This window comes from Nelumbo nucifera, chromosome 6 (assembly GCF_055504915.1).
Source record: "Nelumbo nucifera cultivar China Antique chromosome 6, China Antique-T2T, whole genome shotgun sequence".
Lineage (NCBI taxonomy): Eukaryota > Viridiplantae > Streptophyta > Magnoliopsida > Proteales > Nelumbonaceae > Nelumbo > Nelumbo nucifera.
Window position 1 is genome coordinate 48958664 of NC_142654.1, and position 16184 is coordinate 48974847.

The window sequence follows — 16184 nt, forward strand, 5'->3', positions numbered from 1 at the left end:
TTCATGGCAAGATTTCTCAATATCAAACGCTTATGTGGCATCTGTGTCAATTTATGTGCTAATTTTGTTAATCTCAATCATCTAGATAGTGGCAGACAAAGTGTTTAATGTAGTAGTAATTATGAAAATTTGTCTTTACAAGTCACTGTAGAGGTGACTCCTCCCTCAAATCAAGCATTACACTTGGTCGCCTTGAAAACGGGTGTATCGTATCGTATCTTTTGAAAAAGATACACTTCAAGTGCAGCTAGATCAGATTGAACTGAAAAGACATGGATAAAACGTGACAGGATTCCCTGCAAGCAAAAACTTATAGAAAACATGTGAATAATTCGTAAGCTTTTAATTTGAAGCATAGTAGAGTCTAGGGAGACCAAATATGCCCCAAACTCCAAGAGCCATAGAGAGTAAAAATAAAATGCGTGGATCTAGTATTTGTAAGTACAAATATTAGCGGCAACTTTACAAAATTTCATTACTCATCGGTTACCAAGAAAGTGCAACCAACAAAACATAGAAACAACACAAGGACTAAGGAATACTAATATCTAATGCAACATTCAGACTTCAGCATATCGAAGGTGATTATAAAATAATAAACTCGCAATATGCACACGGAAAGACAAGTTTCCAAGCTGTGCCCACGTTAAAATGTTATAATGACAAAGATGAAATGCAGATTAAATCAAGTCCACATCCTCATCCTGTTGTTCTAGAATGATGGTTGCAAGAGCAAGCCTATAGGCTGAAGATCTCAAATTCCTAACCAGCACATAGATCTCCAATCTCTTTCTCTTCTTTGGAATCTCATTCCACTGCTCCTCTCTCAGACGAGCAAGCAGTGTAGCCTCGCAGAAAGCTTGTGCTACCGGTTTTTTACTGCACATGAACCACCAACATCATAACCAATAAAGTAACTTTGCCAGCAAAGAAAGAACAATGGAATAAATAACAATTTCTGTAACTTAGCATGAACAAATGAAAATATCTACAAACCTTCCACGAACAAATCCCGTTGTGACAAAACCAATAGGCCACCTGTGAGATTCTCTAGCTACAGGGTCTTCTGGAATCTCAAGCTCCCAATTGCTAGATGCTTGCTGCTTGAAGTATGATCCTATTAAAGATTGAGGAATTTGTAGTCCTCCATCCCTGTCTGATCTGAATTGTTCCGACAGTCAATATTAGCTGGTGGACGTGATACAAATACTTGCAAAATGTTGCGTCATATTTTTTACTTAAATGCAACCTTAGTATTAAGACAAAAGAAATGGAAGGACAAACCCTCTGTCCCTCCCTCCCTTACAAGTAAAAAGAAAGGAGCAAAATAATTAAACCCAAACTTAATCCCAACTATTTGAGTTTAACCAAGAGCCATATCTCCTGTCAAATTCTAAGTGCTTAGATCATCTCTGAGCACAAGTAAAAAAGGTGAACTAGAAGATCCAATCCCCCTATAGAAAAGAGGACTTGCCATACATCGTTTCCCAATTGATCCCCTTACAAAACCCTCAACCTTTGCATTCAGCGAGGGAAATCAAAACCAGGACAGCATGGGAGGCCCTGCCCATCAAGCCTAAAAACTTTTTGGTCATAGGCCAAAGTCCAAGCATTGAGGCCTTTATTGGGGTGGGGGTGTTATGGGCATAGAATGAAAATAAAAAAAATAAAAAAAGTCTAGGCAGTACAAAAACCTATAAGGTAAAGTAAAGTTGGGATAATTAACAGACCTGTCTGTCCACATAGATAGATCACTAGGATTAGGTGCACAAACAACAGCACCCTCCTCAAAGACACCTTCTTTATAGGCATAGAGAAGGACTCTGAGAAAGCATAGTTTCTGAGCAAGAGGTATTTCAATGGCAACTTTTGGATTCGGCAGGTGGTTGACTTCATTCTTCATCAATCTAGAGAACGTTCTTTTGTTCTTTGGAGCACCCGGAAATAAAAGCAAATCATCACCATGGATTTCGCTCAAGTAGTTAGTCAATATATTGGATGTCCTGGCTACAAATCCTTGAAAAGGAGAGATACCTGACTCAAGTAGTGTTGATCTACAATTTTTGTATCCTGAATTTTCTAATGAACTGTACAGGTATAGTTCTCCCTTACAAGCTCTCCCTTTGATAGTATCTCCCACTGTGGTGGATCTTTCCTCCAAAGTGAACCTGATACAGTTCCATGGAGGTGGTATCGGAACTTTCAAAGGTCTCACAGGAAAAGGACGAAGTTCCACCTTTTTATCAAAGGACGCTGCCTCAGTGGCCATGAAACATGAATATGCGTTGCAATCAGGAAAATCAAAAGGAAAAGATGGAAACCCAACCTGCAGTAAGAACATCCATTATTCACAGTATTTGAGAACCCAATACTTATAAGCTGAATCATTTTCAAAAAAAAAAAATACTTATAAGCTGAATGTACCTACAGCACAAGAGATCCAGTGTTTCTCCCTCAGGCCAATTGCATGAGCCCCATGGGACACAAGAGGAACCCAAAAGGCCTTCACCCAACTTAATGGGAGGATGATGGACCACCTGTAAGGAGGCAAGGCATTAATAGTCATATTTTGAAGTATTCATTTGCAAAAAAGTTTCCTTCAAATTCTAAAAGTCAAAAAGAGGTTATATATAATTGATGAAGTGCAAGCTACTAGTGGCAACATGCCTAAAGTTCAAGATGCAGTGGAAAGAAGGAAAGATATGAAAGCCACTTAGTTTCTGTTCAGCAGAAAACAACAGAAGGAGAAAAGTAATCAAACAGATTATATAACACTATCAGATTCTGGAACTCATAAAGTAGACATTCAAAACAACCACATTATTTCACCTTTCAATTTACAAAATGTGAAATGCACTTCATTTAATAACTTTGAAACAGTAAACATGAACTGAAACATGTACATGCACCAAACAGAAATTTGACTTGCAATAAGAGAAATTATATACAATAATATGAGTTTACAGATGAAAATTCAAAACAACCACATTATTTCACCTTTCAATTTACAAAATGTGAAATGCACTTCATTTAATGACTTTGAAACAGTAAACATGAACTGAAACATGTCCATGCACCAAACAGAAATTTGACTTGCAATAAGAGAAATTATATACAATAATATGAGTTTACAGATGAAAATTCAAAACAACCACATTATTTCACCTTTCAATTTACAAAATGTGAAATGCACTTCATTTAATGACTTTGAAACAGTAAACATGAACTGAAACATGTACATGCACCAAACAGAAATTTGACTTGCAATAAGAGAAATTATATACAATAATATGAGTTTACAGATGAAAAGGTGCTCTACAGATGTTAAATAAAGAGAAAAGAACAACTAAAAACTTTGACAAGCAAATCAAAGTGGAACTGTGGAAGAAGGAGCTCCTTGAAGCTATGTGGATGAAAGTTTGTTTTTAGATAACATATACATATACTAGAATGAATTAACATGGCAGATATACAAAGCTTCATATAAAGCAAAAACATTATTTAGCAACCTGTATCTTAAGCTTCTGATAAATCCCAGCAAGAAGAAATAAAATGTGAAGGGAAGAAATGCACTTACCCTGCAAAAGAACCTCTTTGGTCGTTATCTTTTAAAAGTAAAATGGGGCAAGATCTGGAAGATTGTTCCTTGACTTTATTAGTCAATATCTCTGATTGTGATTTATCAAGGTAAAGAAACGCTAAATGCTGCTGATGTTTTTCCATGCAAAGAATACTCTCCTCCAATGGAGGATTAATACCTTTGCAAGTATCCCATAAACCATTGCTGTCAGAAAAGAAAACACTTTTTTCTTTTATTTTCAACCATCCCGGATACAAAAATTTATCGTCATAGAGCCTGCTGGTCATAGGAGCTGCAGTTTGTTTAGATTCATCTTCTACAAGATCACATTGCAAACCAGCAGAAGGCACTTGAACATGCTCGGTCCTTTTTTCAGGCAAATTACGAGGATCAAGAACTGTCAACGATAGAATTGCACGAGAAGGAAGATATTCATCATGCTCAAGGATGAAAGACTTTTGAAGCAAAGAGTTGTCTGTTGCCTCCAGAGTTGAAAATTTATCCAACTGAAAAGAATTTTCTGGCACGCTGCAAAAAAAAAAATCAGAATTAATAACCGCACTTGGCTATTAAGCTTAGCACTAAAGGAAATGGATTCTACTTTTGGATAACATAACTCACCCTGATGTAGGACTTAATATCTTCTGAAGAATCTGAATTCCTTTCAATCCCAATACCTCTAGTCTTGCTAGTTCACCTTCACGTGTAACACAATTGACAAAGTTACCACTCCCGTGTATCTGAAATATAAAAACAGAAGTAACAAGATAACTAAAGTTAGACAAACATATAACTAAGAAAATCTTTTTCTTTTTTTGAGAATTCAATTTATGTAGACTAAATTTATTATAATTTGGCATTAAACTTAAGATGCTTTCACTTCTATAACTATAAAAGATGCCCTCTAAAAGTGGAGAACTAGCAAAAGTTCACTTAGGGTCGGTTTTGTTCACCAGAATAGGTGCCTAGGATCAGAATCAAAAAGCCCCATCCCGATTCAAGCCATTTGTTTAGTTGGAATGGGATTCCGATTCCCATTCTTGGCAAAATGTGATTCCCACATATGGGAGAATGGCCATTCCAAGCCCCCCCCCCCTTCCCCGGAATGGTATTGTCATTCCAAAGATTCTCAAAAAGTAAAGAACTCCCAACAAAAGAGCACCCCAAATCACAAAATTTATAAAATATTAGTAAAATAATAAAGTACTAATAAAACGTTATTAAAGTATAATAAGATAATAACATTTGTTCAGAGAACCGGACTGGGATAAAACCGGAGAAGGGAGAGGTTCACAGGTCAGAGGTTCAACCATGGTTGAATCATGACGATGTGACATATATGTATATATATACTACGGTTATATAAATACTATATATAATATATTTTATAACTTTTAATATACTTAAATATGGAGGATGGATGACAAATTCTTAATTTTTAAAGAAAATAACCAAGGTTCAAGTCTCTTAATTTACATTTTCTTTAAAATACGTGTGTAATAAAGTAGTATATACAATAATCATCAAAAAACACAAGTAAAGAGGTGGACTAGTGATAATTAAGCAATATATGAAAATACGAGGTCATGGGTTCAAATCTTGTCAAGCACATTTTAAAATTTCAAGTATTTAATGGCCAAGGTGGTTTGATGAAACTGGCACCAGTTCACCGATTTTCTGGTTAAGCCAACCTATCAACCAGTTTTCACCAGGTTTTTAACAACATGGTTATTGGGTTATGACCAAACCAGCTAGGGCCCTAGGTCACGGTCTGACCGGCCAGTCCAATCCGGTTTTCTAAACACTAGATTATAACAATAAAATAATAAATTACTAATAAACTATTAACAAAATATTAGTAAAATAGTAATAAAATAATAGTACAAGAATAAAATATAAATAAATTAATAATCAAATACAAATATATTAATTATTAATAATAAAATTATATAATAATAATACAATATTAATAATAATTAATAAAATATTAATATTTACATGATAAAATAACAAAAAATAAAAATAGTAGTTAATATTTATAAATTTATAAATTACTATGATATAAACACAAAAATAATAATAAACTAATCAAAAAAACTAAAAAAATTTAGTTGAATTTGATTTGAACTCTAAATGAACCAACAACAAGGATTGGAATCCAACTTCGATTCCCATCTGAACCAAACAAGCGTAGGGAATAGGCAATTTCAATTCTGATTCCAAGGGGGATATCAACTCTGATTCCATTTCTGATCCTGACCATGAACCAAACAGACCCTTAATATTGTCTCAAACACTTACCATTCATTCAGGGGAGGGGGGATAGAGGGAGAGAGAGAATTTAATAGGATATACCTCTTTTTGGCATGCTAATTTCAGAGCATCATATCCTTCATCAAGAGCTGCAGCATGTATCCATACCCATAGCTGGCGGAATGGAGACTCCGATATAGTGATCTGAGATTGATCAAGTCCATTGCCTGTAGGCTCCTTATTTTCAACACTAATTTTTTTCCCACTCCAGGGCCGCCACATATAAGTTACTGGAGCAATTGGTTGACAAGGATGTGCTCCAGCATGATGAAGCTGCAAATAACATGAGATTATGATCTAGATTTTTAACCAATCCAAAATAAAGCTAGATTATGTCATTGTAGCTGCCAAAAAAGTAGCATTGTCTTTAAAGGTACCTACCATAGCTTTTCCATAACTAACTCCAGAAAGCAAAGAAAGGTACATATCTTCTTCTATTAGAACTGATGGTGCTGGTACTAGAACCATTCTTAAAATTGACAATAAAGAGTCCTGGAAACATAAACAGTAGATAATATTTTCAGGTTACAAAATATAAACCAATAAAACAAAAACAGCAAGACAGCACTATTATTTATGGCTTAAGGACTCTGTCAGTGAAGTTGCTTTGCTAGTGTATCATTTGACAAGGAGCCACTTTTATGCCAAGAGGAACAGCCGAACAGGGTGTAAACCCAATTTGCAAGTTATAAAGATAAAAGGGAATGCCTGCCTCTGGACCCTCCAACTGGACGGCACAATAGTAGCTTGCGTCATGCACAAGAGCCCCATTGTTTAACCACTTCAAGACAGCCCTTGATCCTCTTCCCCTACATCACATTCATAGGGAGCATAGTGAGATCATAATACCAATTTTGCCAACTGAAAAGAGAGGGGGATATAGACATTAGAGACATGGTCACAAGACCAAAAGAATGACAATGGAAAATTTAACTCAAGTGATCATTAGAAGATAACAACTCAAAGCATATAATCCAGCATATTTAAACTCATGAACTTTATAGGCTCTAGGTGAAAATGGAAATTTTTCAGTTTTTTTAACAAATAGTGCAAGTGCATTGATCATGTTATTACTACATGGATTTGAACCCAAATGCAAAGAACTATTAAAGACCAATGATGACATAGAAAGGTTTTATTTGTTCAATTATTTATTTATTGAGCTTTGTCCTGCTTAACAATCTACAGTACAAATATATATTACCTGCCTTGCAATCCCAAAGGAAGATGAAACCCCCAAATTTTTGTCATGGAAAACCGCTTTGCATGCCAAAGGTGTGATCTAAGCCTTTTTGTCCCATCTCTAGAAGAACAAAAGCTACTCTCAGGATTCTTCCTAAGTTCAATTCTCCGACGAATTCGACGAGGGATCTTCTTTGGATCTTTCTCAGGAACAGAAGCTCCACCTTTATCAATTTGTCCCAATTTCCTTCTCTTTTTTGATCTTCTCTTCCCAACCCGATTATCATGACCAGTTGTTCTCCTCCTCTTGTTACGTTGAGACCTGAAATCATTGTTTAACCGATTTGAGATAATTGAGTGCAAAACTTCAATTTCAGAAGCTCGGGACTCTGCAAACTTCTGCACATCAAGGGTTCGAGGAGGTGGAGCTACAGACACTCGAAAACGTTTGCTTCGCTCAGCAGCCATTGGAGGATGATAGGATAAAAGTCTACTAATATCTGGATAATTCAAACTTATATGTAACCCAAGACTGCAAACTGCAAAAAGTAACTTATCACATAAGTAACCTATATCAGCAAAATGATAGTTTGTTTTGGCCTACTTACCTAAGCAGAAAAGTCAAGAAGTATGTCTGATTACCAATTATTGAACAGTCATTTTTCCAACTCTTTACCAATAATAATATATAACATACCATTATAGAGCAACAAAATGATTGACAGAGAAAGTTTTAATTCTTGAGAAAAAAAGATACCCAAATTGGAAACAAAATAAACAAGAATTTTATGTTTATAAACCTGGTGTTTATCAAGTTTCTTGAATGAAGGTTCAGTCTATTTTGGTTAATAAAGAAGTCCCTCTAAAGCCTTTGATGCTAATTCTTGCTTAGTGCAGTAGCTTCTTCTTTATTTGGTTGATGCATTTTTTTCTGGTCAGGGCCACCAAAAAGAAGTGTGCCTTCTGAAAAGGAACAAAAAAAGTTGAATTCCTGAATATGAAAGTCTGTTTTCAATCATAGTTTCTTTGATAAACTTTTATCATTTACAGTAGCAAATTTCTACCATATTCAGCCACTGTTTTGTGGTTGAACTGATTCACTATACAAAAATGAGAAATTACTTTTGTATGCTTACTTTCTCCTTCGAATAGCTATTTCTGTATCCAGACAGTTGGGACCAACATTGCTTAGTTTGTAGCAAAATCTTGGGCTGACAATCATGAGAACAGGGGTTCAAGTCCGTGAGCTGCGCCTTTATGTAAAAGAAATTGCTAATGGAGGTTCAAGAACCCAGACAGCTGGGACCAACATTGGGTAATGACCTTTTTCAGGTCATTGTAGATTATTAATTTTTGTTTATAAACTCCAACCTCATTGTAGCTATTAATTCTGATGGAGTTACTCTACCTTGGTGTGATCGTTGGAAAATGGCTCACTTGGACTGGATTGGAGTCGCCACCCTTTAGTTGAAAGAAGTTGAGGTGATGGGACCTCTAGAAACTAAGTTTAAAATCATTTTTGCTTGATAGTGACTCCAAACACAAGGCACCGGCTGAACCAATCCAGGTAAGACTCATATGAGAGAGGGAAGAGGTTAGGCACCCCTCTCCTGTGTCTGATAGGTGGGACCCACAAGGGTGATTCCAAGGAAAGCACAAGAACAACTACATAATTTAATCAACAAAGAAAATAATGATAGAAATGAACATAAGACAATAGCGAGAAATCAAGTCAAGAACAACTGAACACAAGAAAAAAAAAACTTTTTTTATTTTTTATTATTTATTTATTTATTCTATTTTTTTGTTTGTTTCATCACATTCTGTTACCACCATTATTAATCTTTTTTTATTCATTTTATTTATTTATTTTATATTTTTTTGTTTCTTCCTCCCCCTTATACACTTTTTACTAGTTATTATTATCTTTTATGAATGTATTATTATTATTACATTTTTTATTATATTTTTCTATTATTTGTATAAATATATAATTATATATATATATATATTATTTCTTTATTGTTCTATAACTTTTATCCATATATACATGCATTTTGGACACTTTATTCAACCCAAGAAAAGCAACCATTAGGGCTAAAAGTGAAATCCCCATTTCCTTGAGATTGTCTCATGTCTCAGCCACAACAGTAAGGAATTTTTTTTTTTTGATCAATAACTGGAATTCATTAGATTAAAAGAATTTAGTTACAGCGCTCCAAAGAGAGATAAACAGGCTTAACTCTCTCCAGGAAGATAACAAAAAGGAAAAATTTACAGAACTGCCCAAAACATTTGATCCCTTCCCACCCCCTGCTTTGCCAAAGCATCAGCAAATGCATTTGCTGTTCTCTTGACCCACTGAAACTTGATTTCCAGTCCTCTAGTTAGCCACTTAATCTCCCTCCTCTCATTAACATATTTCCAAAGTCCACTACCTTCTTGTAACCAATTTAAGACCAGCTTTGAGTCCCCTTCAACGACTAACTTTTGTATATTCAGTTCCTTAGACTTCCTTATACCCTCTAGTACTGCATAGACCTTAGCTTTGAGAGAGTCTCCAAACCCAATGGAACCTGAATACAAAGTGAGCACCTTCCCACCCTCATCTCTGAAAACCCCTCCTACACCTGATGGACGTGGATTTCCTTCACTACTTCCATCGAAGTTTAGTTTTATAAGTCCACTTCCTGGTGGTGACCACACAAGACAAACTAAAGAGTGAGTAGGAGCAGAATTTGCCACCTCCAACCAGCTATTCAGCAACATATCCGTAGAAATATCAACAAACAAGTCCAAAGGTTTCAGCTAACGTACCACCCTCACTGTTACTACTTCAACAAGGCATTCTTTACTTCTTTCAATTTCAGAGAAAATTCTAGTGTTCCTTTCCTCCCAAAGAGTCCAACAAATAGCAGCCCTCACACATCTCCGCATTATCCTTCCCCTTTTGTTTGGCCAACCAAAGAATGAGGGGCTAAACAAACTTTGAATGTTTGGCAATGGGGTTCACCTGCAACCAAATATTGTGCTATATTTTTTATTATATTTCTTATTATATATTTTTTATTTGTTTTATTTATTCTCTCTTTTTTAGAGATAGCCTAATTATCCTAAAAAAGAAGTCTAATGTCTCTTAGAAGGGAAACACCACAATTAAGAGTTAAATGAACTAGACGAATTGAGAATAACCTAGTTGTTTGGGAGTCGCAAATTCCCATAAACAGATCTGGGACCCAATGGTTTGAGCATAATCAGCCGTTTTAAGATTTTAACGTCAAACTCAATTGAGATGCCCATATAGCAATTGAAATGTACAATAGATTCAACGGAACCGTCTATCCAACTCAAACTAAATATCCAACAAAAACTGTGACAATGGAAAATGAACAAAGCACATGAAGAAAATGAAGAACAAACTAGCTAATTCAGCTACCAATAGTTAAAAATCAAGGAGGCAAACTTTGTATAAAATCCTGAAATAGCCTAATGGAATTGAAACAAAGCTGCGACTATCCAACAAACTTGGATCAAACCCTTCATGGAAATTATCATAAAGTTCAACACCTTCAAGCAAGAATAAGATCGATTAGTGTGAGTGTTGGAAAACCGCTGACTTGGGCTGACTTGGAGTCACCACACATCATTTGAAGCAAGTGGAGGTGATGCGACCTCCGGAAATTGTATCAAAAATCATTTTGCTTGATAGTGACTCCAAACCCAAGGCACCAGCTAAATCGATCTAGGAAAGACTCGGATGGGAGAGGGAAGGGATTAGGCACCCCTCTCCCGTTTCCAATAGGTGGGGGCGCACATTGGATCCCAAAACATAAGCAAGCAACAAGAATTATCTAAACAAACAAGAGCAGAACTTATAAGTCAACATTAGATGGAAACTGTGAAATAACACAAAACAAGATAAAGACAGTTAACAACTAAAAAAGGATTAACATAAAAATTAACCATGACATAACGAGTCAATTCAATCAAGAACTACATCCAGATATGAGGATTGTGTAATAACTTAAATAAAGAACACAAATGATTTAGTAGAGAAAATAAAATGAAATAAAAGCTGAAGTTAGGATTACCTACTCTCAAGTAACACAAAATGACACATCAAATACAAGCAACCCAACAGAAAATTCATTATATTCCAACATCTACATGATTCAATAGATGAGTCAAAGTAATGATCAACCCTATTAACTAAATCCCTGCTCATTTATAAAAAACAAAGCATAACTCACCAAACCTGTAACTAAACTAAGCGAAGACTACCTATAGCCTTTTGATTCCAAGAAATTATAAGAGGAGAAATATACAATGGATAAATAAGCTTCAGCCTATTGACAATCAAAAGCAGCAACTCAAGGGAAGCCACCTCTACTGCACCTAAGGCTCAGTTTGGAAGGAGTACAAATACAAATATGTAGAGTGCAAAACCTTGTATTTTGTATTACTTTATATGTATTTGCACTCTACATATTTGTATTTGTAGATGAGAACAAAACCGAAACAAAAACCCTCATAGTGGAACGTTTATTCTTGCCCTTCTATGATAATTAAATTTTCGAAATATGATATTGCGATATTGACAGGGTAGTTTCTCAAAGCTTCATTAACATACCGATTCAAATTATCAAGAGCTGGAATTAACCATTAGGCATTATTGATCTAAAGAAAAAAAAAAAAAAAAAAAAAAAAAAAAACACAAAACTCAAATTGCAAAATACATGGTCTGTCATAATCCAAAGACTTACATTCTGTGAGATGACAAAATGAGAGTGGTAGATGGTTAGAGTTGCAGAAAGTGCATGAAAACAACAAAAAAAATGCAAAAATTATGCAGAAAAACACCAGAAAATTGCAGAAAATGCAGAAAAATACTAGAAATTACAGAAAATGCAGAAAACTACCAGAAATTTGCAGAAAATGCAAAAAAAAATGCATAACTTTTGCATGTGTTGGTTTGTGGTTCAACTGAATAGAGCAAGTGTTTTTGGGGCATGTGTCTAACTGTTATTGGAAAAGTGTGATTGAAAATAATAGTTCTCGTTGAAGACAGATGTGTAGACATCTTATGAATGAAGTAACAGATCTGTAGTGGTTGGGTGGACCTACTACTAGAAGGTTAAAGGCAAATGCATGGATCTTTGAGTCTCTCACCACTAAACACCTTGTCTTTTAACTGCTAAAATTCATTGTATTTGTGTAATTTCTGGTTGTTGATTTCCATAGTGGGGGCCTAAGTTGGATTATCTTTTATGCGTCTGAAAGCAAGTCTTTCCATTTCTAGACTACTGACTACCCTACACATCTGAAAGCAAGGAAAAGGAACCTCATTAGAAAATGATTTCCATAGTGGGGCCTGAGTTGGATTATCTTTTATGCATCTGAAAGCAAATCTTTCCATTTCTAGACTACTGACTACCCTACACATATGAAAGCAAGGAAAAGGAACCTCATTAGAAAAAGAAACCTGAAACAGCCACCAAAGCAACCAAACACAAACACAGCTATAACTACAAGACAGAAAATAACAAGCTAACAAAGAGAAAACTAGATTGCTGACTACCCTACAAACTACAGAAACTATCACAAACTAAATAATACCACAAACACCAGAGTTCCAAGTCTGCAAATCATCAGAAAGAAAAGGCAAAATCTAATCAGGAGAGCTATAAACAAAAAACCCAGAACCAGAAAGGCCTTGCTTTGCTGCATTTTTCAGGTGAATTTAGTGTAATATTACTTGTATACCAGGTCTCCAAAGTCAGTTCTATATTTTATATGTAAGTCGAGCTCTTAAATGCTAAAGGAAAGACCCAATTGCTTGGCAAAGACAACAATGGACGCCAAGTAGAAAGACATTCCTTATAATGTCTGTACCCAGAAGCCAACCTAAATATTCATTGGGTCCATGATACAAGCAGACACCTTATCTTCTTTCAATGATGATATACTACTGCAGATCCCCTCCCTGCACCTCTCTTCCCAAGGCACATGTAGGGATGTCAAATTGGTTGGGTTCGGTACGGTTTTGGCTCGACCCCAAATCCAACCCATTAGTACACATGACTAGAAATATAGCTACTTTATTGTATATAGTCTAAAAATAAGAAAAAAAGAGGAAAGAATCACTCACCCAAGTTCCTTTCTAATCAGCATTCAAGAAACCATGGTGATGACTCTGATTTGTAAGCAGATATGTTGGAGACATATTTAAAAATATTTTTGAGCCTAGCCGTCAACCATTAGTACACACATAGCTAGACAAAGAGCTTTTGTCATCTAAATTTCTTCTCTTTTTTATCTGGGTTAGCTATTTTATCATGCAAAGGCAGTGGTGGTGGTGTTGCTACTATTAGTCTGATGCATTCTTGCTTCATTGTGTGGTTTAAACCAAACCAAATAGTTGTGGGATGAGGGTTTGTTGAAGAAACCTCATCTGCTTTATAATTTTCAACATCTACCTTGATAAATCAGACTGTGTTTTTGATTTTGCAGATTAAAAATGGTCATAACTTTGTTCCATATTGGCCAGCAGAACTTTATACAGTTGTTCCAATGAAGTGTTTTCTATTCACACCCCTCTAGTTAGACTATCTGACAATTGTCAATCAATTTTGATACCCACCTGAATATGTAATTCAACCTAGTTGCCAAAACTCTTATGAAGTGTGTACGATGCATGGGTCTTCTTCTTGGTAAGCATCTACCTTATGGAATCACCTCCATGATTTCTGCTCTAACACAGTTTCTATCACCTATTAGGCCTGAAACATAACACCTTAATGACCTCTCCAATCTCACCTCAAAGCCCCCTCCCCCCATTTGGAGCAGCCATCAAAGTCCATGATTCATGCACTCTCAGTAATTTGGATTTGGGATCAAACTGGTGTTAACTCCTTTTATTTCTTTTTGAATTGAGAAATTTCTAATCATTGACATACTTTGTTCCCATCAACTACATTATTTCATACCTATGTTGAACTCATGTATTTCCATTTGTGTTTAGGACTATATGAACCAGATAAGGTTGCCTCAACAAAACCTCATCCCCCTTTGTGTTTTCATGGGTTTTCATTTAAGCACCTTGGCTGATTTACATTACAGAGAAAGGGTAAATGCCCTTTTCCCTATGTGTAATTATCATTTTTTATGTTAAATTTGATACAGATTTCTTTCCAAATTTAAATGTTTTTGAGGCTAGCTTTTCTTTCATTAAACCAAATCTTGGGTTTAGAAAGCTCATTTTCTTGTGGGGGTCTCCTTTCATATTAGAGTCCATCCCTCTCACTCTGCCTTGATGATTGTTGTGCCATTTCGAAATTGATTTTGTCCCCTACAAACATCCAAGAAATAAAGTTGTTAGTCTCATTATTTTCTTGTACTGTTAGTTCAGCAAAGATGATTAAAGGTATCACATGTTAGTGATGAATTTTGTTACTTTTCGTCTGTGTAGGGGTTTCATTTTACCTTACCAATTACCCAGCATCAATGAATATATCTTGTGAGATCATCATGAAAAGGAATGGAGGAGACAGAGACTCAGAGAAGCTCTTTTCACCATAAGCTTGCATGAATTACCAAAAGATCAATCAACATTTACAAATAGATTTCAACAAATTTGGTGGTTAATAAAAGAACAAATAGATTGGTCTATGACAAACCATTAGCTTGCAGATAGATGGGTCTGACAAGCTAGCTGGTTGCAATCAGATAATCTTCAGGCCGCACAGCTAAATGTAGCATTTAAGTTTTGTTTTAGAGAAGAAAAAAAACACAGAAATTCAAAACAGAGAGGGAAAAGAACAAACTAAAAAAAGGGAATACTTGAAGACATAAAAGAAGTTATTAGTACTAGGCCTGCTGGTCATCTAAATATGCAGAACCACATGTGGCAAATTCACACAGACGAAACCCCAACATGTAAGAACTGAAAAACTCACACAGATGAAACCCCATCAAGTAATGTACATCAGTTCTAGCACTTAATTTTAACTAGTCCCTGTAATCAGGAAGTTTATCTACCTGTAATTACTACAAATGCAACTTTGCAAATCTCAAGATGTTACTATTATGTCAAAGTATGAATGGCTAAGTTTTTAGTGAGCAGAAACAATACAAAAAAGCCACGCTACATAAACAAAAACAATGGCAACCGTGAAGTTAACACACACCTCAGAATGGAGATCTGGAACAGATAATGGTTGATTCAAAAGAGAGAATGAATAGATCAAACACCAAACGTTTGAGGCGACGGAGAGGCGGAGCGATGTCTAACCTTCACAAGAACAGAGGAGGTGAACTATAAGAGTTTGAGAACGGAGGATAATGGCGGAGAAACCGTCGAACTCTACAGAAATTTCACTGAGAGCTTGAGAAAGTCATAAAATGGTAGAGAATGGTGGAGAAACCTTCGACCCTGAGAATGGTGAAGAATGGCAGGAAACCATCAACCCTTACTCAGAAACCTTCGCCTTAACAAACTTTCGAACCCTGAACAAGTGAACAAACTTTTGAACCCTTAACAGAAACCCTCGACTCAACCCATCCACACCCTAACTCGACCCAACCCATCCCGACCCTAGTGAGTACCTTCCACCCAACAAACTTTTAGTATTCCGTGCTATTCACTATTAATAACTTTAGGGGTGAGCAAAAAAACGAAAAACCAAATCAACCGAACAAGTCGATTTGATTTCGGTTTAGTGTTTTTAAAAAATCAAAGGTATCGGTTCAATTTCGATTAACCAATATAAAAAAACTGATGGTTAACTGAATCGGCCGGCATACTTATATTTTTATATATTTTATATATATTTATGTATATTATATATTTTTTATATATTATAAATTAATAAATAAGTATTATATATAAATATATATTTATAATATATTATTTATTATTTATTATTTAAAATATAATATTTTATATATATTTTTATTTTTTTTATTATATATTTATAATATATATTGTAAAAACTAAAAAACCAAAAAACTGACAAACAGAATCGATCAACTAGTTAATTGATTGGTTTTGGTTCAGTTCCGGTTACCAGTTTTCCAAAAACCAATACTATCGATTCGGTTCAAAAAAAAT

General features: G+C 35.3%; 1 protein-coding gene across 13 annotated transcripts; it reads right to left on the reverse strand.

The window, feature by feature from the left end:
• Positions 1-450: 450 nt before the first annotated feature.
• On the reverse strand, positions 451-15691 carry POP1 (ribonuclease Ps). Of its 13 annotated transcripts, none has more exons than XM_088890048.1 (13): positions 15499-15643; positions 15262-15365; positions 7876-8038; positions 7098-7614; positions 6606-6702; positions 6275-6385; positions 5936-6166; positions 4202-4320; positions 3578-4108; positions 2429-2537; positions 1731-2326; positions 997-1161; positions 451-879 (listed from the first exon to the last, which is right to left on the reverse strand). In XM_088890048.1, the coding sequence occupies exons 4-13, from the start codon at positions 7541-7543 to the stop codon at positions 681-683; spliced, it is 2604 nt and encodes an 867-aa protein (XP_088746174.1). In that variant the 5' UTR covers positions 7544-7614; positions 7876-8038; positions 15262-15365; positions 15499-15643; the 3' UTR covers positions 451-680. The 13 variants fall into 13 exon arrangements, with proteins under 13 accessions (XP_088746174.1, XP_019055965.1, XP_088746173.1 ...); XM_019200420.2 differs by lacking the exon at positions 7876-8038 and adding exons at positions 13224-14423; positions 14558-14654 and having other exon boundaries at positions 15262-15628; XM_088890047.1 differs by lacking the exons at positions 15262-15365; positions 15499-15643 and adding exons at positions 8212-8286; positions 8484-13208.
• Between the last annotated feature and the right edge of the window lie 493 nt (positions 15692-16184).